The 18992-nt window shown below is 37.8% G+C and overlaps 3 protein-coding genes across 5 annotated transcripts in view; all 3 read right to left on the bottom strand.

The window, feature by feature from the left end:
• The window catches only part of setd4 (SET domain containing 4), a 103315-nt gene that overhangs the window by 42759 nt on the left and 41564 nt on the right, over positions 1–18992 (bottom strand). The gene's annotated exons all lie outside the window — the stretch shown is intronic.
• Positions 117–4928, bottom strand: LOC311078211 (uncharacterized protein). 2 transcript variants are annotated; one of them, XM_084106930.1, is made up of 7 exons: positions 4614–4928; positions 4395–4472; positions 3592–3691; positions 1525–2835; positions 704–767; positions 447–571; positions 117–317 (listed from the first exon to the last, which is right to left on the bottom strand). In XM_084106930.1, exons 2-7 carry the CDS (start codon positions 4443–4445, stop codon positions 286–288), a joined length of 1683 nt encoding a protein of 560 aa, XP_083963056.1. In that variant the 5' UTR covers positions 4446–4472; positions 4614–4928; the 3' UTR covers positions 117–285. The 2 variants fall into 2 exon arrangements, 1 of the variants encoding a protein (XP_083963056.1); XR_014605078.1 differs by having other exon boundaries at positions 118–317; positions 704–762; positions 4614–4738.
• itsn1 (intersectin 1 (SH3 domain protein)) overlaps positions 5123–18992 on the bottom strand; it is a 41272-nt gene continuing 27402 nt past the window's right edge. For both annotated transcript variants that reach the window (XM_084101606.1, XM_084101607.1), the window contains 18 exons: positions 18430–18635; positions 17869–17951; positions 17602–17768; positions 17396–17441; positions 17103–17224; positions 16660–16783; positions 16011–16202; positions 12115–12236; positions 11767–11873; positions 11295–11478; positions 10975–11073; positions 10172–10339; positions 9590–9802; positions 9389–9510; positions 9178–9260; positions 8989–9072; positions 8722–8895; positions 5123–7500 (listed from right to left, as the gene is read on the bottom strand). In XM_084101606.1, coding sequence (XP_083957732.1) covers positions 7352–7500; positions 8722–8895; positions 8989–9072; positions 9178–9260; positions 9389–9510; positions 9590–9802; positions 10172–10339; positions 10975–11073; positions 11295–11478; positions 11767–11873; positions 12115–12236; positions 16011–16202; positions 16660–16783; positions 17103–17224; positions 17396–17441; positions 17602–17768; positions 17869–17951; positions 18430–18635 — 2445 coding nt within the window. In that variant the 3' untranslated portion in view covers positions 5123–7351. The remainder of the gene's footprint in view (positions 7501–8721; positions 8896–8988; positions 9073–9177; positions 9261–9388; positions 9511–9589; positions 9803–10171; positions 10340–10974; positions 11074–11294; positions 11479–11766; positions 11874–12114; positions 12237–16010; positions 16203–16659; positions 16784–17102; positions 17225–17395; positions 17442–17601; positions 17769–17868; positions 17952–18429; positions 18636–18992) is intronic.

Below are 18992 nucleotides of genomic sequence, written 5' to 3'. Positions count from 1 at the left end.
GAGACTTCTGTGGGGACAATGCAACATGCAGGCTATATGATAAAATATAGATTTTGCTCGGTGCTTGGTCATTTTAAATGACATTTTATTTTAAATGAAGCACAGTCTGAAAATGTCACAGATCAAACAACTTTATTTATTTTGCGTCTCCGTTTTTTGTTTTTTTTTACTGTACAGTTCTGTAACAGCAAATAAGTTGCCTATTTATGATGCCATTCACATACTAGTGCCTTTTAAAATATATCATGAATGATATATTTCTATGGAAATGCCATGCTGTGCTTTTCATTTTGAGTTGCTTTCATCCAGTACAGGCTCTGGAAAAAAAACAAATATATATATATATATATATATATATATATATATATATATATATATAAACAGTTTCTGGGATCATCTGATCTTTAATATTCATTCTAAATACACAAAGGCAAAAATATACCCACCAGAGAACTTAAATTCTGGGAACTTGCTTAAGTCTCCACCCCCATAGAGTCTCTGGAGTTTGGCTAGTTCTTCATTGAAAACTTTCTCATATTCTGGTCCAGCATCTACAAGGCCACCAGAGGCTCTGTATGGACAACACAAACCAGGTTTAATGTGGAAAATGAGTTATTCAAAATAAATATGTGAGAAGTTATATATAGCCTATGGAATGAATGGATTGTTTTTCATAATTTGATTTATGGGAAGTTTTTCATACTGGCTTTTTGTGGAGTATTCCCGTATCTTGTCGAGAAAGAGTCTCTTTACTGGATCAAGCTGTGCTGCAGATGAGAGAGAAATCACTGTTATTTGTTTCTCATGAACATCCAATAATTCTAAAATACCAATTTTAGCCAGAATGCTTTAACTAAATGTGCTTTCGGTCTTTGATGATAAAATTTAAATTACTGCATTTTATGTTTAAATACAAATATTCATACCTACTAATACATTTTTATCACAATAAAAGCATTTGCATTATGAAAGAAAAAAGATGCATAATAAATGAGAGATCAGTCCACCCTCTTGTGGTAAAGATCAGAATAGCTCAAAAGAAAACAAAGCCTCCACAACTTTGTGACTTTACCACAGAGAAAACTATGCTGATTCAATACATACATCAATGTAAGCAAATATTTGTGTTATGGGAAAATGTTTATGGACAGCTTTATACACATAAATTGTCACTTCATTGTTGCAGCAGGTCAGTTCTGATAATAACAAATGCATGATATGCATCAAGCACACATTAAATACAAAAATAAAAGATTTTAAGCTAATGAGTGTGTGTTGCACTATAAAATCTAAAAGGCAAAGTGTTGCGAGTAAATGTATTTCAACAATGAATTGCATAAAATTATGCATTTATAAAAAAATGTCATCTGTCTACAGAGCTTGAGAATCTTAACTTTATGATAATATAACATTCGCACAAAGTTTGAGTGCTTTCCCACAAAATAACTGCCAAAAATGGTGAGGTTGCATAAAAAACTAAATATTCCCTTTTATGTGGAAAACAATGCAGGAAGGATGACATACCCTCAGGCAACTCTTCAAATGTTTCTTTCAGCACATCTTCCTCTAAAACGTCAGTTTGTGCTAGAATTGGGTCCTTCAGATTGATGGAGCTTTGAGCATCACCAGACTTTTCTGACTTCTTACATAGAGAGGCAGATATGGTCTCAACAACAGGAAGATCCTCAGTGGATTTAAATAAAGAAACTTCTGGGATGATGGGGTCTGAGACTGGAACGGCTCCTTCATGACAAACTTCTCGAAGGGTTGGAACTTCACCACAGGAAACTGCCGAAGCGCCAGCACTGGAAACATCCATCACGTACTCCGCTGCGGCAGCTGGAAATGAGCCAGCTGCCTGACTGATGATCTCTTGGCTAGAAGGTGTTTTGTCTGCACTGCCATTTGAAGACCAGTTGGAAGCTATAAAGTCTTGAGATTGAGTAAACTGAGGTTGTGAAGAAGAGTACTGTGCTTGAGTAATGTTGACAAATGTTGATGCATTGGTCACTGTAACAACTTCTGAATCAGAAAATGACTCTTCTAGAAGATGACCATCCTCTTGCGCAGATGAAACTTCAGGAGTTGCCATAGCTTCGGAGGTCACCATAACTTCAGACATATAAACTATTTCATCACTAACAACAGCTACTTCTGGTGTAAGTATTTTAGAGGCAGACGCAGCATCCTCAGAAGATGGAATGACTCCTTTGGTGTTTGTTGAAGACAGCTCTGAAACTCGACTGATATTTGTCGTCATATCTTCTTGAGTTGAAGGCTCTTGTGGAGCATTACTAGAGGGCGACTCCACACCTGAATCAACAGCTTTGGGCGCTGCATCTTTTGCATTTGAAATTTCAGTGTATGACTTATTATGTAGACCTCCCATGGCCATTTGGTCAACACATTTTGAATATGCAAAATCCACAGCTGAATCTAATAAGGCAGTGGCAGGTGCAGATTCACAGAAATAAGTTCTGCCCGCTGCTACAGGCAGTTTGGAGGCCATATTCAGAGAAGAACCTGTAACTGCTTCTACATCTACAATGCACTGAACAGGTTTGGTGTCCACAGGAGTAGCAGATTCTGAAGAACCTTCCACATTAACTTTAGCTGGAAGGGTGCAGGTAGAAGTTTGAACTTTAGCATTGGAAACGATGGTTGCTTTGGTATCACTCTGGTCATTCAATTGATTTGGTGTAGCCGGTTTGGTTGTACTTGTAGCAGCTTTCAATGCAGCAGCAGAGATCACTGCTTGTTTCCTCTCTTTGGCCTCTTTGGTCTTTTGCTGCAGTAATCTGGCAATATCAATTATAGTTTTTGGTTTCGCTTTCTCTAGGGTAAAAATAACATTGTATTAATGTATATAACAGAAGCAAGAAAAAACACTCGTATAACTTGATCCCCTGAATTCTGTGCACAAAGCAACTGTGTGATTTTGCCAAGTAAGACATGTTCTTAGACAACATTCCTGTCCGAAAATTTTGATCCCTACCCTAACCCTATCCATAACTGGTCCCTGAAATCAGAGGGAAATATATAGGGGAATAACTCTGATGTAGAAACACCTAAGCTTGGCTGTAAGCCTAAACTTGATATAAACTGTAAACTTGTCCCTCAAATCTGATTGGTTGATTGGAATGTTGTTCCAGGATCAACAAAGATGCTGATCCAGCAACACGTTGTACTTAGTAAAATCTTAAATCTTTTTAATGGAATATTGCAGTATTAATTATAAATGATTTATCTGTGCAATTTTAAATTTTTATGTGCCCTTGTTTTCTTTAATCAAAATAACCTCACCTTACACTTGCAGTGACATCTCTTCTCATGTCATGCTGATTTTTAAAATAAAGTTTTGGGTTCTCCAAAGAACCTTCCAGTGAAAAGTTCTTAAAACAACCACATTTTTCTTAGTGTGAAGAACATTTTAATAATCTGAAGAACCTTTTTCCAGTATAAAGTTACTTTTGTGCAATGAAAAGGATCCATGGATTTTAAAAGTTCTTCGTGGGATCAATGAAATATTTATTAATATTCCCGAAAAAATCTAAAAGTCAAACAAGTGCAATAAAACTCATGATAACTTACTTATACTTGTATATCTGACAGGCTTCTTGACATTATTTGCTTTGGTGCAGAGCGGCGTCAATAGAGGAACTTTCCAACCAGAATCGTCCAACCATAGGAACTGAATTAAAGACACACAAAGTCATATAATTTGCAGCATAGTTTTCCTCAATTTTTACATTAGCTGATATTTGAACATATGTTATAATATATTTGTAGAGATTTGTGCAAAGCTGTACAAATTCTTGTATGAGAGGTTTCAGCACTTTCCACAAATTTAAGATTTTTTTTGGTTACAATTATACTTATAAAACCAAAAGATAACTTATTTCTGAATACTTAATTATTTGCCATGCTGCCAATCAAAATGATAGGTGTCACAATTGTATGGGTTTTATTACATTTTTGTTAATAATTAAAATATTATTATTATTTACAATGGATGACATAGCAGTTCAACAGTTTATGGAAAACATTTAATACTTTGCTTCTTTACTAATTTGAAAAACATGGTAGGCATCTTTATACAGCTTTATACAGTTAAGGCTGCCCTGTGCCTGCTCAAAATTCTGTGTAAAGACGCAATGCAGCATAAAAAACAGAATAAATTATGCCTGCTCTGACCCACCTATAACAATATGCAGTTAAATGTTGTGTATATGCCACCTCTGAGCAGCATTAAACAGTCTGTGTAAAGACACCTAATTGCCACTTCAGAAGCGCTTCTGTGCCACCTTTGCAGTGTAAATTTGCCAATGCCATATAGTTTTGGTAAGCGCCTGTTTTGATACCGTTCAACTTTAGTGACAGTAATGAACATGTACCTTCAAAACCCTCAAACGCCGAACTCTCTGGAAGGACATAATTGCGAACATTCCTGAGAAGTCAACACTTGATGGCTCCTTTTAAGGCGGAGAGAAACAGTTAGCTACAGAATTAAGACAGTGAACGTGCAATTTGCAAGGCAAAATACTCGAGTTTTCTCTAACCAAGAGTATAAAGCAGTACGAAACATTGCCCTTGTGTTAACCCAGTGTTTTTACCCTTTCAGCGCTTTGGTGTTGCTCTCTTTCGACTCTTCGACAGTGTTTTTCATAGACACCGCTTGTTTACGTGTCCATCGGAAATCAGGACAAGCCGTTCAACGGGATTAAAATGGAATTAAGGCTCTCATTTAACAACGGCTGAACATACCATACAAGCAGGATTAGTGTTCCATAAGGACAAAAAATATATATAGTATACATAAACTGAATCAAGTTGTTGTTCAAAAGAAGTTGCGTAATCAGACTGACACGCCCCCACATGCTGCGCGTGCCAGTGTGAAGCAGTTTTCTTTTCTCCGTTCTTCTCACGATGTAAAAAATTGTCAGACAAAATAGACCTTACAAAAAAGCAAAATACTTTGATATATGGGAGCTGACTTCGAATTTTCAAAGAAATCCATTGTATTATTTTTTACTAAACATGCACGCTCGTTTTGATAGTGTAGTAAACACTGTATGCAACGAACTACGTGTACCACTACATAACAATAATTTGAACGACAATACCTTGGTCCAATTGAGTTTTATTTTCAACATTAAGACAACACACTGCTTCTACATTGATAACAATACGCTGTCATCAACATATTTACTTCTCATTTTGTAATATATTATACTCCATTCAAAGTTTTAAACATAGACACATATATTACTGTTCAATCAATGGGACTTCATTAAAAAATAATGAAGCTGTGGGCAAATCTTCTGGTCTGAAATGTACAGTGTGCGTGATAAGAGATGAGGGAAGGTCAGGAGAACAAGAGAAGAGAGGACAGCGGATAAAAGGAAAATATGTCTGACCATGACCCCTTGCATTGTCTAAAACATACTTCTGGATGAGGTTTGGGAAAGTGACCCAGCAGAAAGCATTCAAAGCACTACAAGTCACTCGTTCTCACATATACGCACATACACACACATAGAAAAACCGAGTGGAATAACTTGCTGGCCCCACAATAGCTGTTTTCCTTGATCACTCTGGCATCTCACTAGCACAGCAGTGGAATATTAATGCGTATACTGCATCTAGACAGGAAAACACACATTCACACACACACACAAATTAAAACAAAACAGATCCCTGTTACAGTCCAAAAGGAAACAGCACTTTTCTCAGGCTCAGTAGTGTGATAATTGAGGGTGAACAAATAAGAACCTCACAAAAAAGAAGATGTAAGATGTAAAGAGGGCTCTTTCTGGAGAACTGAAGATATTTGCAGCCGATATGAGTTATGATTGATCCCTTTGCTCTCTGGTTCATGCACGATTGTTTCAACATCATTTCTACATGCTGCAACCTTTTCAAAGTTTTAGCACTATATTCCTTTTTTCCTTTTTCAAATAAACAACAAAAAAGCAAGTATGAACACAATTAAAATATGAACTGATATCTCGCATTTTTACAAATATGACAGTACTTACAGTGTTGATCACTAATGCCTAACAACAGCACAAGAATAATATATATATAAAAAAAAATCAACATACATCAATCAAAAACAAACTCTGATCTCATTAGTAATGCAGTTTCAAACTTAAATACAGTACTATTAAATAGTTAACTTTGTGATTTACCACAATAAAACTAAGAACGTCAGGGGAGAACTGAAGAAAATCTGGCTGAATTATTGCTAAAATCAAAACTCATGCAGCCACCACATATTTTCACCGGTTATATTAGTCGTTCAGCGATATTTGACACGTTAGGTTATTTTACGAGGAAATGCCCCTTGAGACCTGCTATGATATTTCTGTGAGGCCTCTGAGATGTCCCATTCTCAAAAACATGAAAATAAATAAAAGTTACAAAACAAAAGATACAGAAAAACACACATAATTTCCAAAATAGTCTTTCCATGGAGCATTTGTGGCTGTTTCTTCTCGAGACTTGCTGCAAATTTTCCTGAAGATGCTCACGTTTAATGGACCCTCAAAAACAAACATCTCGAGTACATTCAGTTGTTGAACTGTCACCAGTATCTTTCAGTAAAAATAGATGGAAAATAAAATAAATAAATAAAATAAATGAGTCGGTTGACACTAGAAAGGTTTGCCAACAAAACCTGGTCTAAGTTTTTAGTGTTAATGACTGAAATAACAGAATAAAAGTTGAAAAGGGTGAATCTCACAAAAACATGTCCAGCTCGCCCCAAAATAGTCTGCATTAAGAAGTGAATTTGTTTAAATAATTTCACTTTTTTTGCATTAAGTAAGAATGAGATGATTATTATTATTATTAAGATATTTATGAGACTCACCCATAATGAGATTTTCACTGGAATGGCACATCATTTGTAATAATTCTGTGTATTCTAGAATGAAGACCTCCAAAAATATATAACGTCAAATGGCACTACTGTTCCCGGGTCATTAGAGCGTTAAACAACAACTGTATGCTTGACTCTTTAAGACTTACAGCATCCTGAGACATCCTTCACATCATTACAGAACTGAAATTTCTCCTCTACAGTGCATCCTTCATTTTCACTCACACACTTGACCTGTCTTGAAGCGGTACCTAGGACAATAAAAATCCAATCGGGTTGGTTGGATTGATTAAGACTGTTACAGCATTTTGCAGACTCACAGATGCTTGTGCAAATACACACATTCACACACTGGGATTTATGATGCTGGGTGGAGTGGGATTGTCACATTAGGCTGGTGGGCTTTCACCACGGAGCAGTAGCGGATATGGAATCTGGGGGTCAAATGGTCAGGTCATACAACATGGGTCAGGGTTCGTCAAAGAGCTGAAGGTCCAGTCGCACCACAATCTCTCCCGTAGGGACTTCGTGCAAAAGCAGACGCTTGGTGATGGGGCCCTTCGAGCCCTGGTCCTTCTTGATGTCGGCCAGCCGAATCTCTGTCCTGCCCAAGAAATCTAACAAGACAAGAAATGGAATGGGGCGAAAGATGTAGAGAGAGAAAGAAAAAATGTATGTGGTTATGATTGCACACTACTGTTCAAAAGTACGATTTTCAAACGTTCACCAAAGCTGAATTTATCAGATCAAAAATACAGTAAAACAGCAATACTGTAAAATATTATTACAATTTCAAAGTTTTCTATTTTAATATATTTCAGTATCACATGATCCTTCAGAAATCGACATTCAGATGGTCGGGTCATAATTTGCCGTAAACAACGTAACATCCTGCCTTGTATCAGCGGTTCAGGCTGCTGCTGGTGTAAAGGATATTTTCTTGGCAGACTTTGGGCCCCTTCGTACCAATTAAACATCGTTTAAACGCCATAATCTACCTGAGGATTGTTTCTGACCATGTCCATCCCTTTTTGACCATAGTGTATCACCTTCTGATGACTACTTCCAGCAGGAACACGCACCATGTCACACAGCTCAAATCATCTCAAACTGGTTTCTTGAACATGACAATGAGTTCACTAAACTAAAATGGCCTCCACAGTCACCAGATCTCAATCCATTAAAGCACCTTGGGGATGTGGTGGAACGGGAGATTCGCATCATGGATGTGCAGCCGAAAATCTGCAGCAAATGCATGATGCAATCATGCCAATATGGACCAAAAATGAGGAATGTTTCCAGCGCACTGTTGAATCTATGTCATGAAGAATTAGGGCACTTCTGAAGGCAAAAGTGGGTCCAACCGGTACTAGCAAGGTGAACCTAATAAATTGGCCAGTGAGTGTATATAGATACATATATGTGAGAGAACACATGTATAAATAAGCAAGTGTAACAACCAACTCACATGGGTCAATTTTATGAAAATGAGATTTATACATAATCTGAAAGCTGAATAAATAAGTTGTTGTTAGGATAGGACAATATTTGGCCGAGATACAACTATTTGAAAATCTGGAATCTGAGGGTGCAAAACATTGAAAAAATCGCCTTTAAAGTTGTCCATTTATGTACACGATTGTGCTACATTCACTCAGAAAAATAAATGTTTTATATCAAAATATCTTCATGGAACATGATCTTTACTTGAAAAATTAATAATTCTGACCCATACAATGTATTGTTGGCTATTGCCACAAATATACAAGTGCAACTTATGACTGGTTTTGTGATCCAGGGTCACGTTATGTGAATGAGTAAATTTTCAGTATACTGACCGTCCGGGGAGAACTGATCCCTCTCGAACACAGTGACACACAGCACATCCTGCTCCAGGTCTTTGATGAAGAACTGGCAGTTTGAGTTCCATTTGGGGTTCAGAGTGTCCTGTAGAGTCTTAGTGACGTGACACTGAGAGCCCATCGTCACCTCACAGTACGGGTTACTCTTACCTGCGCACAAAGGACATTTATGATATGATTGATATTATCAGAATGCTTATAACTTCGTAAAGCACCTTATAGCAAATAGTTTTAATTCTTTACCGTTTGAACGGCAGGGCTTTAGCTCAATGCCTTCAACAATGTTCACCATTAGCCGGCCAATACCAGTGGCCCTCTGAGACCTTACTGCAAACATAACAGTAACACAAAACCAGTGCTTAGCAAACACTCAGAGCATTCATAGCTTTATTAATGCAGTGAGGCGTGTATAAGGAAATATGCCAGACAGACCCAAGTAGGCCTTTTCTCTTTTCTTCTTCTCTGTTTCGATGAAAAGCTCAGAAGCGGCTTTGATCTTCTGCACCCAAGCCGTCCTGCAGGATGGAACAGAGGAACATTGTCAAAATATGTGTGATTTACAGCATTTATAAGAACGTTTGAGCACATATATTGCAGGATAATGGGTACAGATCGAATTAATTAACAAATAATTAGTAAATACCGCTCGTTGATGCTCTCAGCGCGTATAGTGTAGACTCTGTCTATGTGAGATATGTGGAATATGGGTTCATCTCCTGAAGGATCAGTGGGCAGCTTCACCAGCACCTCATTAAGAAAGATGGGCTGCAGAGGTCAATGAGTCAGGTTAGAGGTCAGACCAAAAAATGATTGCAAATAAATAAGATCTTTAAGAATGTCTCACCGTTTTGTACATGCGATACTGCAGGTGGGATTTCGCACTGAAGACCTTGTCCGTTCCAGACGAGCCCAGAGGTTTGATGATCTGCGTGAGGAGCAGGAAGTCGTTAAACAGGAAGCCGTAAAGCTCCTTGTTGCTCTTGGCTTTGTAGAGTTTTCCACTGTGTAGAAATTTCCGAGGGCCCAGGCAGTTTGTAACCGAGTTGAACACAAGTTGCTGTAAAGAGAGAGAAATTTTTATTGTAATGAGATTTGACCTAGATTGTCACAAAGACAGCTTGACAAATACACACTACCATTCAACCATATATGGTGCAACCATATATGTAAACTAATTAATTAATAATAATAAAAAAAAGTTGATTAAGAATCGTTTTGGAATCGGATCATGACTCCCAGGATCGGAATCGGATCAGATCGTGAGGTGCCTAAAGATTCCCACCTCTATACGTTTATGGATTTGTTTTACTGGTGCGCAGAACAAAATAATCTCTTTTCAAAATATCGGAAAGCTAATTAAATACAGTGTAAAAAAATTATTTTACTAAATGGACTGTGTTTATGCAGCAAGTTTGTGTTGTGGTACCTCTGACAGCCCCTCACACTGCACATGTGCCTGGATCCACTCCAGCCGGTCCGAGTTCTCTTTCTCACGCACGCCTTCGTTGACCTGCGAGCACAGCTCTTCAGCCTTCTCCAGAGCCAGCCGCAGGTGACTGTGGTCCGGGTGGCTTTCTGGAGTGTTCTCTATAATCTGTGTGTGAGGGAAGACGAAAAATGAGACGATGCTCCCAGGTACATGAAACCAAAAGTGAGAGAGTTGTGATATAAAAATTATGGAAGCTTGTTTCCGCCATGGAATAAAATAATAAAGTAATTGCGACTTTTTATCTCTCGCAATTACGAATTTATATCTCAAAATTCAGACTTTATAACTTGCAATTGCAAGTTTATATCACATTTTTGAAAAGTAGTCACAATTCTGGGACATAAACTCGCAAATGCGAGAGAAAAAACAGAATTGTCTGGTATAAACATTTTAAATTCGCAAGTGCGAGAAAAAAGCCAAATGTGGGATATAAACGCGCAATTCTGTTTTTTCTCTAGCAATTGTGAGTTTATATCCCACAATTGGCTTTTTTCTCACAATTGCAAGTTTATATCCCACAATTCTGTATTTTTCCTCGCACTTGCGAGTTTATATCCCACAATTCTGTCTTTTTTCTCGCAATTGCGAATTTAAAATGTTGAGACAAACTCGTAAATGCAAGAAAAGAAATCTGAATTCTTTATGTGCTTTTATAGATGACAGAGTTTTAAATGTGCTGTTGGTTCTTCATATAGTAGTTAGGAAATAGTCGATTAACTAGATTGTGAGCATGTACGTACGTTTTTGATGATGAGCGGGTATCGGGTGACTCTCTGCATGGGTTTGAGAAGGAAACTTGACAGAGGCATTCCTTTACAGCGGGGGTCCATCGCCAACCTCTGTAAAACATGCAAATGTGCATAAAAATCCATGCAACATCATGGCATTTTCTTAAAAAAATATAAAACTCTTGTTAAAATGATTTAAAATTAGGTGTATGTACAATTAAAATGTGCAAACAAAAATAAAACAAAGAGGGAAACTGGAGAAAAAAAAAGACGTAATTAAGTGTCACAACATATCACTATGGATCAACCGGATGACTGTTCGCTAGTCTCACCTTAACAAAGTCTTTGAATTCGGGCACCTCGTCTGTTTTCTGCTGAATGAGGGTGGCGCCGTTGAGCTGGCAGCTGCAGAAGCGGATGTACGGCTGCATGTGAACAAGCTGCGCGGTTAGGATGTCACCAATCATCTTCACCGGCATGCGCTCACCTGACATCTTCTTCCTCACCCGCAATGCCCTGGAGAGACAGTTAGATGGGGCATTCTGGGTAAGCCACGTAATGCTCATTATATGGAATTACATCCGTTCTATTCATATAGTTGTCGTAACATCTGTTTAATAAAGCTGTGAAGTGTGAATATTTAATGAATTGACCTGACATGCCACATTACTTAACTGATGCACTGCATTCTGATTAATGACTTTAGAGCAATAAACAAAGAGGGAGCTTAAGTCAGGGGTTAATTGCATGGTGACTAATGATGAGGTAAAGGCTATCCACTGTATTAACCAACAGGTGGCGTACTTGAGCAGTTTGATGTTGCACATGATCAGCTCTTTCCAGTTGACAAAGATCATGGCCACCTCCTTCTCCGTCAACAATTCCGAGTCCAGCAGAGGCTTCTGGAAGGTCTGAAAGCAAACCATAAATATATATGTATACTTTTTTTTTCCTATATGAAATTCTATCTATTAACTACATTGCGAACTAGCATGATATGGATGATACACATTCATTAAATGGGATCACCTCAGCTATTCCTACTTCCTGGCATGACTTTATACTGAACATCATACAGACAACAACCCTGACTAGGCTGTTGATCTTTGCCAGCCTACAGCTGATTAAACTGTGATTTCCTGCGAGTTTTACCTCAGTAACTAGCTGTAGGTCATTGACATAGTTCTCCTCTGTAACAATAAGTTCATGTATGTATCCCTGTCTCTTCCGTTCCACTGGCGTCAGCATGTCAAGCAGGTGCAGGTCGGCACACCCTGTGAAACGCACAGAGGTCATGCAGTCAAATCTCATGCTTAGATTAATACATACAATTTTTTAATAATTAGTACATTAATTCAGTTACAACAAGCTGATATTACAGTCACACTTTATATTAGGAGTTTTTAACAACTATGTACTTATTGTGTCGATGTTGTATTGCAAATAAGGTTGGGGACAGGTTTGGTGTTTGGTATGGGTAAGGTCAACAGTGTAATTATGGACAGAAAATAATAACAGCTGTAATTACATGCAGGTGTTTGTTTTATGCAAGTACAATGTAAAGACATTTATGTACACAATAAGTGCATCATATCAAATGATTAATTTAAATGTTAGTACATAGCAGTTAAAGACACTTAAATGTAAAGTGGGACCGATATCACTTTGGTAAGAATAATGCTGGAAACAATCTTTTTTCAATAGTAATTTTAAGTAAGGAATAAAGTACGATCATTACCTTTAAATAAAGGGCCCGACATGCTTGTAACACTTATAAAATAAATACCTGGACATGCAACATTGATTTGAGTTGAACTTACTTTATTATGTGAGAAGAGATGGCGGAGTGATACGAGCAGTTATGTATGAACACGCTTGCTCAATTATACTAAAATATTTGACAGCAGAATGCTGCGATTGTCCAATCAGAATCAAATGAAAGCCGTTTAGGAAGGCAAACTAATTGTTTGTTCACTTCTATAGAATATGCATGCAGGTATATTGCTCTAGCAATTCTCGTTTCTTGCCATATGTGCGGCTCATGAATTAAATGACAGCATTATGCATTTAATAATAGTGACAGTCACTTCCTCTGGTAGAAGATTAAAAATAAATAAGCCAGTCTGCAGTTGCCATGGAGTTCTTTAATGGTTACACATCATTTTTTATAAAGGTGGTATGACACTGTCTTTAAAGCTAGGAGTTGATGTATATATAGTTGAGTTTTTAACTGTACATTCATTTTATTTTTTTGATAAAATGCTTTAATCAAGTACAATGGTTAATGTTTTGGACATTGAGGTGAGATAATCAGAACAAATGCATTTTTTTTTTACACAGTATTGCAAATATCCGATGGGAAAGAAGCAGTTGTGCTTCTGTAGTCCGAGGATGGTTATGTTCACTTAAAATAAAAACAAAAGAAAACCTTGCAACAGACAGTCCATCCAGCCAGCCAATAATAATAAAGCAGCACACTGTGGAACCAATAAAGAACCACGCTAACATGAAATAAACTTGGAAGGAATTTCATGTCTTGTTTCTCAGCACTAAAAATTACAATACTGTTATGAGGCAGATAAAAAAAGAAATGAAATCAGAGTTCATGTGTTGCAAGTACAATATCATAGGATTAAAAATTAATGCCATGCTTTTTTCCAACACTAGATGAACAAAAACTCATTTTTTTGTTGTCGTTCTTATATGTTCAAGAAAATTCCAGTCTTTCATGTTGCATTTGTAAACATCTATTTATTCATAAGCATTTGTAATTAGAAGGGTATGAAGCTTATAGTCAGTATGTTATTCTCTTTCCGTAATGCAATTTAGGGTTTCAGTCCAAGCATGACAATTAAATTTCATAAAATTTGGACTTTCTTAATGCTCTCTACTCACTACTTGTACTTTCATTTTTATGTTTTCCAGTAAAAAGGACGGTGTACATACTGCAGTGGATTTTCTTTTTAAAACACTATGCATAACTGCTTTTGATCATTATAAAAATAGTGAGCTGTTGTATCAAGAACAACTTAAAATCTAGTGTTCTCAAATCAACAACATTTCAAAAATAATTGCAAGTTCAATCAACATGACAGAATGATGACAGCAAACGATTGAGGATACAAAACAAAAGCATTCATCCATCTATATGGGAAATACAATTGTACAAGCAATGAACCCCCAGAAAACCCAATCATGTGAGGGAACTCTTCACGAGTACGTCCCTTACAGCAACATTTAATCCTGTACATGTACGCACTTTGTCTATCGCTGTACCATTAACCTTAAGTGGCAGTTGTGCAGTTTTTTGGTTTGCAACACCAATTCTCAACCCCGTCACAGACACAACGAAACGATCAAAATGAAAAACAAACAAAACAAAAACAAAGAACAAAACAAGAGACTAGCAAGCACACGAACACAAATAAATCCATCCACTGTTTTGGTATGAACATGTAACAAACAATGACACAGAGAGGCATGTGACTGGACCGGATGAACGGAGACGTCCATCTTGTCCGTCAAATTGACTGACAGCACCTGTGTGTATTGGAAGGGGTGAGGGGGGGAGGGGTTGTTCTGAATGACACACAGTAGTATTCTACATGAAGTCCACACATATCCGACCATTTGGGGACATGGTAAATACTTGGTTTCACTTTTTAGACACATTTTGGCAACCAAAAAGAATGACATCTTGATATTTCAATTGGTCGGATATGCTGTACACATTGCTATGTCCACATATTAGAGCCTTGATGAGTTGGCAATGACACTAAAAAGCACGTCAAGTTATGACACGTTTGATACTGCACCCCTTACGTCATGACTCATGAATAGTGGGTCATTCTGTGGTGCTATGGTCCATTGAGAAACCATGGGGGCGGGGCTTGGTGGAGCGAAAAGCGTGCATTAGTTGGACGAAGCGGTGGAACTTAACACTGAATGGAACCATTTTGATTGGTTGCTTCAAAACAGCTTTTTTTTTTTTACCTACAGGCTTTGGGGCGAGATCACAGAAAGCCACAAAAGGACCCACTATCCGGCACTTTCACTTGATTAGTATTTCAATTCATTGTACAAATTCAGTGTGAATGATTAATTTCATGAATTTGTAAAAGAAAAAAGGAAAGAGATCCTTTAAAATATTAGGCATTCTTGTTTATTTAATTGCTTTAATGCGGAGGATGCTGGCTGGCAATTTTGGCGAGCGTCTACGGTTCTGAATATTGAGGTTAACGACTGCTCTCTGTAGTATTCGTCTCTTCTGGCCACAAAGCCAGCTGTGGGGGGGCAGTCACATGATCAATGTTCCATCTCCCATCATCCCGCTGGACACAGTTTAAGGGATAGTGGGTCGCTTTGAGGACTTTCAAGGCTGAGTGGGATATGGGCAACATAAGAGTCCTAGAAAGAGGAAAACACAGCACATAAGCCAAAAAAAGAAAAAAAAATCTAAATAAAAAAGGAAAGAAAAGAAACCACAATGTGCAAAAATCTTTACGAGCTAGGAGAACTAAATGAACTCTGCAAGACACTCTTCACAGGACGCCACAATGACAAGGACACAAGCATGCAGAGAGAGATAGAGAGAGAGAGAGAGAGAGAGAGAGAGAGAGAGAGAGAGAGAGAGAGAGAGAGAGAGAGAGAGAGAGAGAGAGAGAGAGAGAGAGAGAGAGAGAGAGATGAGATTCTACTTAATGCTCTACAACATGAGGTGAGAGGTTGCTTGGAAACAGGAAGTGGAGAGGCTTCAGTGTGGCAGAGGATAAGGACTGGACATTGGACTCTCTAAAACTCACCACACTGTGAGGACATAACTAAAACTAATTTTGAGAAGGTCCTCAAAGATGTGAAAGAAATGATTGTTATGAGGTATTTTAGATCACACTGGTACTGGATGTTATCGTTGACGCTTCAAGCCAATTCGTTTCTCATAGGTACATGAATTTTCAGAATCGTATTATCTGTATTTTGTTTTTGAGCAGGATAGAGAGAAGTTCAGTGTGAGCGTGTGTATAAGATACAAAAGAACATTCTGGACTCACATTGTTGGCTGGGGTCTGTGTCGGTGGTCATCTTGACGTAATTTGACGGGAAAAGGCCAACAGAACCATTCAGCTCTCCTTTCCACCAATCAGGATCCTCTCTGCTCAAAACATTGATGATTTGGCCCTTCCCGAAAGGCAGCTCGTCATCGTTCTGAGCTGTGTAGTCATACATGCCAATCACCTGGCACACTATGGAGGGGAAACAAAATGCACGTGTATAATGTATATATAGTTAAGAGTATTTGGTAGATTACCATTATTTATCAACCATGACAACATGCAAATGCTATTAAAACAAACTTGTTAATGATGTGTAGGTTCCTTACTACAGCATAGCACTATAACCTAGCTCTGTACTAAATGACATTAGACAACATGCTCAGACTCGACAAACTCAAATATTGCCGTAAACTTTTAATTATGAGAAGAGCAAGAACAAAAGAGAAACATTTTGGCAACCAAAAAGAATGATAGAAAGCCACAAAAGGACCCACTATCCAGCACTTTCATTTGATTAGTGTTTCAATTCATTGTACAACTTCAGTGTGAATGATTAATTTCATGTATTTGAGAAGAATTTGAAAAGAGAACATTTCATCTATGGCAAGAGAAACCACTTTCTTTAAATGTACAACAAGTTCTGTACCTGCATTGGGTGTTGGTAGCTTGGGTGGGTTGGGCTCTGTGGGTGTGGTCTTACTGGTGCTGGGGCTCAATAATTTTACATAATTAGCTGGAAACCAGCCAATCTGACGCTTCTTTCCTCTTGCCTGCAGAGATCAGTAGCAGTGGGCCATTAAAATGAATTTGAAGTAAAAATTTGAATAAAAACGATTTATGAGGAAGAGCAATATCTCACTGTTATCACCATATCATATCACTCCACATGTACAAATGTAAAAAAATAACATTCAGTAAATCAAAGTACAAAAAGTAAATGTAACATTACAGAGAACCAACTAGTGTCACTTTTATAACTAGATTACATTACATTTTTTATTAGTAAATGTTTTAAGTAAAAGGTGTGTGTTGCTGTGGTAGAAAGTGTGGGTGCATTTAATAGCATGTCTCTGAGTGTGTTTTCCAGACCTGAAGTTCTCCTTCCCACCATCCTCCTGGGTTTTTCTTGCGAATGAGAATGAGCTGGCCTGGTGCTAGGGTGAGCTGCTCCGCCCCGGTGGCCGTGTAAGGGGCGATCACCTGGGCAATCTCTGGACGCAGATGAAAAACAGGTAAAAGCAGAGAAGAGCTGAAGCATTTGACCGATCTCTAATAAAATGCTGTTTTGGTCTAATTTTGGTCTCAGAGTTCAGTTATGAAGGCCACAAAACTGATGCATAATTATTATTATTTTTAGATAAAACTTGAGCACCAGCACTCACCTGGTTTCTTCCCTAAACTTCCTGCTTTCCCAGCAGATCCCAAACCCTAGAAAATAAGTGGAAAGAATGCTATGGTTGTACTGGTCTATCTGGTTTTTACTACAGTAATAACTTTTTGCATGCAATTGTATTTACATAGAAAGTACTGCTTATAAACACTTCAAATTCAAACAATTCAAGTTCTGTTGAACATCCTAAGCCATTACCTCTGAATCTTTAGGTTTGACATAATTTGAAGGGAAGACTCCGGTCTTCCCGCCCACAGTGCCAGTCCACCAATCTCCTTCTTTCTTTGTGACCGTGATGACATCCCCTTGCTGGAAGGTCAAGTCACCCTGCTCACTGCTTTCATATGTATACATGGCCACATACTCTGTGATAGACAAAATCACACAAAGACTTTCAGATACAAAATGATTAAGATGAGAGAGGAAGTTACAGATGATCCATTGAGTTGTCGCTGGTATTCTGACCTTCTCCGAGATCCGTGGGTTTGTTTGGAGAGGGGCTGGGTCTCTTAACACTGGGAGGGCTGTCCGAAGAGCCAGACTCAATACTGAAACAGAACAACAGCATTCATTTACTCAACATTACAGTCCGGATGAAACACCTAACCAAGCATTCAACATCACACTCTTTGGAATAAAAGCCAACAGGTACTATACAATGGAGTCTGGATTAAAGTAAATATAATTACAAATATCAATTATCATGAACTTCCCTTTCAATTAAACTCCATGACTTCCATTTTTCTAAAGTTTTATGTATATTAAAAAACATGACTTTTTGTTTGTTGTGTTTATTGTGCTAAACTCAAAAAGTAATAAACAATATATATTACAAATACAATTTTTTTTAAATCTATGATATTTTGCACAGATACATTCACTGAAAACTGAAATAAACATTTTAATAGGCTAATTTAGTGAATTTAGGCATCAATATTGACTGATGAACTATACCTTGAAAAAAAAAAAACCTCTAATAGTAGCCAATAACCAATATAGTAATGATATAATCGCACAGATACACACCTCATAGATTTCCGGACAGGCCCAGAGATCAGTTTGACGTAAGATTTTGGGAACCAGCCTCTCTGCCCTTGCACCTCTCCAAACCACCACATATCCTGCTGCTCCAGTACGGTGATCACGTCATTTTTGTTAAAGTTCAGGTGATTGTCTTTCTTAGCTCTCCATGGGTACAAAGCCTGTGCCTGCAGACCCTCCACCTTCTCACCCTAGAAACAAGAACGAGAGTTTTCAAAATGAAACCAATAAAAAAATCAGTTTTTCAAAAAGACCCCAGTACCTAACCATAACTACCATCTTAAAGTCCCCCTATTATGCTTTTTTGGATATTACCTTTCAAGTAGAGTGAAAAATAGCTGTTTGTGAATAAGTTTCAAAGCTCAAAGTGCACGATAAATGGAGTTATTGTCTCCCAAAAGAAAGAACCGATTCTGAACTGCTGAAATGAGTCATCAGTAATTCCAGTCTTACTTCCTGCACAAACCTATGTAGGTTTGTAACAAACTTGAATAATGCCAGCCTATGGCCATAGGCTGCTGCGAACGTCTACTTTGCCCCGCCCTCAA

The sequence above is a fragment of the Abramis brama genome (assembly GCF_963993115.1).
Source record: "Abramis brama genome assembly, chromosome: 2".
Classification (NCBI taxonomy): Eukaryota; Metazoa; Chordata; class Actinopteri; order Cypriniformes; family Leuciscidae; genus Abramis; species Abramis brama.
This window is presented reverse-complemented; position numbering and strand designations above follow the sequence as displayed.

Bases quoted from the DNA above. Each gene is read 5' to 3' on its own strand.
- LOC311078211 (XM_084106930.1), bottom strand. From the start codon at position 4,445: ATGTTCGCAATTATGTCCTTCCAGAGAGTTCGGCGTTTGAGGGTTTTG. The intron at 2,836-3,591 runs GTAAGTTATCAT...TTTTTACCCTAG, and splicing joins TGTCAGATATACAAGTATAA to AGAAAGCGAAACCAAAAACT. The intron at 572-703 runs GTATGAAAAACT...TTGTCCATACAG, and splicing joins GAATACTCCACAAAAAGCCA to AGCCTCTGGTGGCCTTGTAG.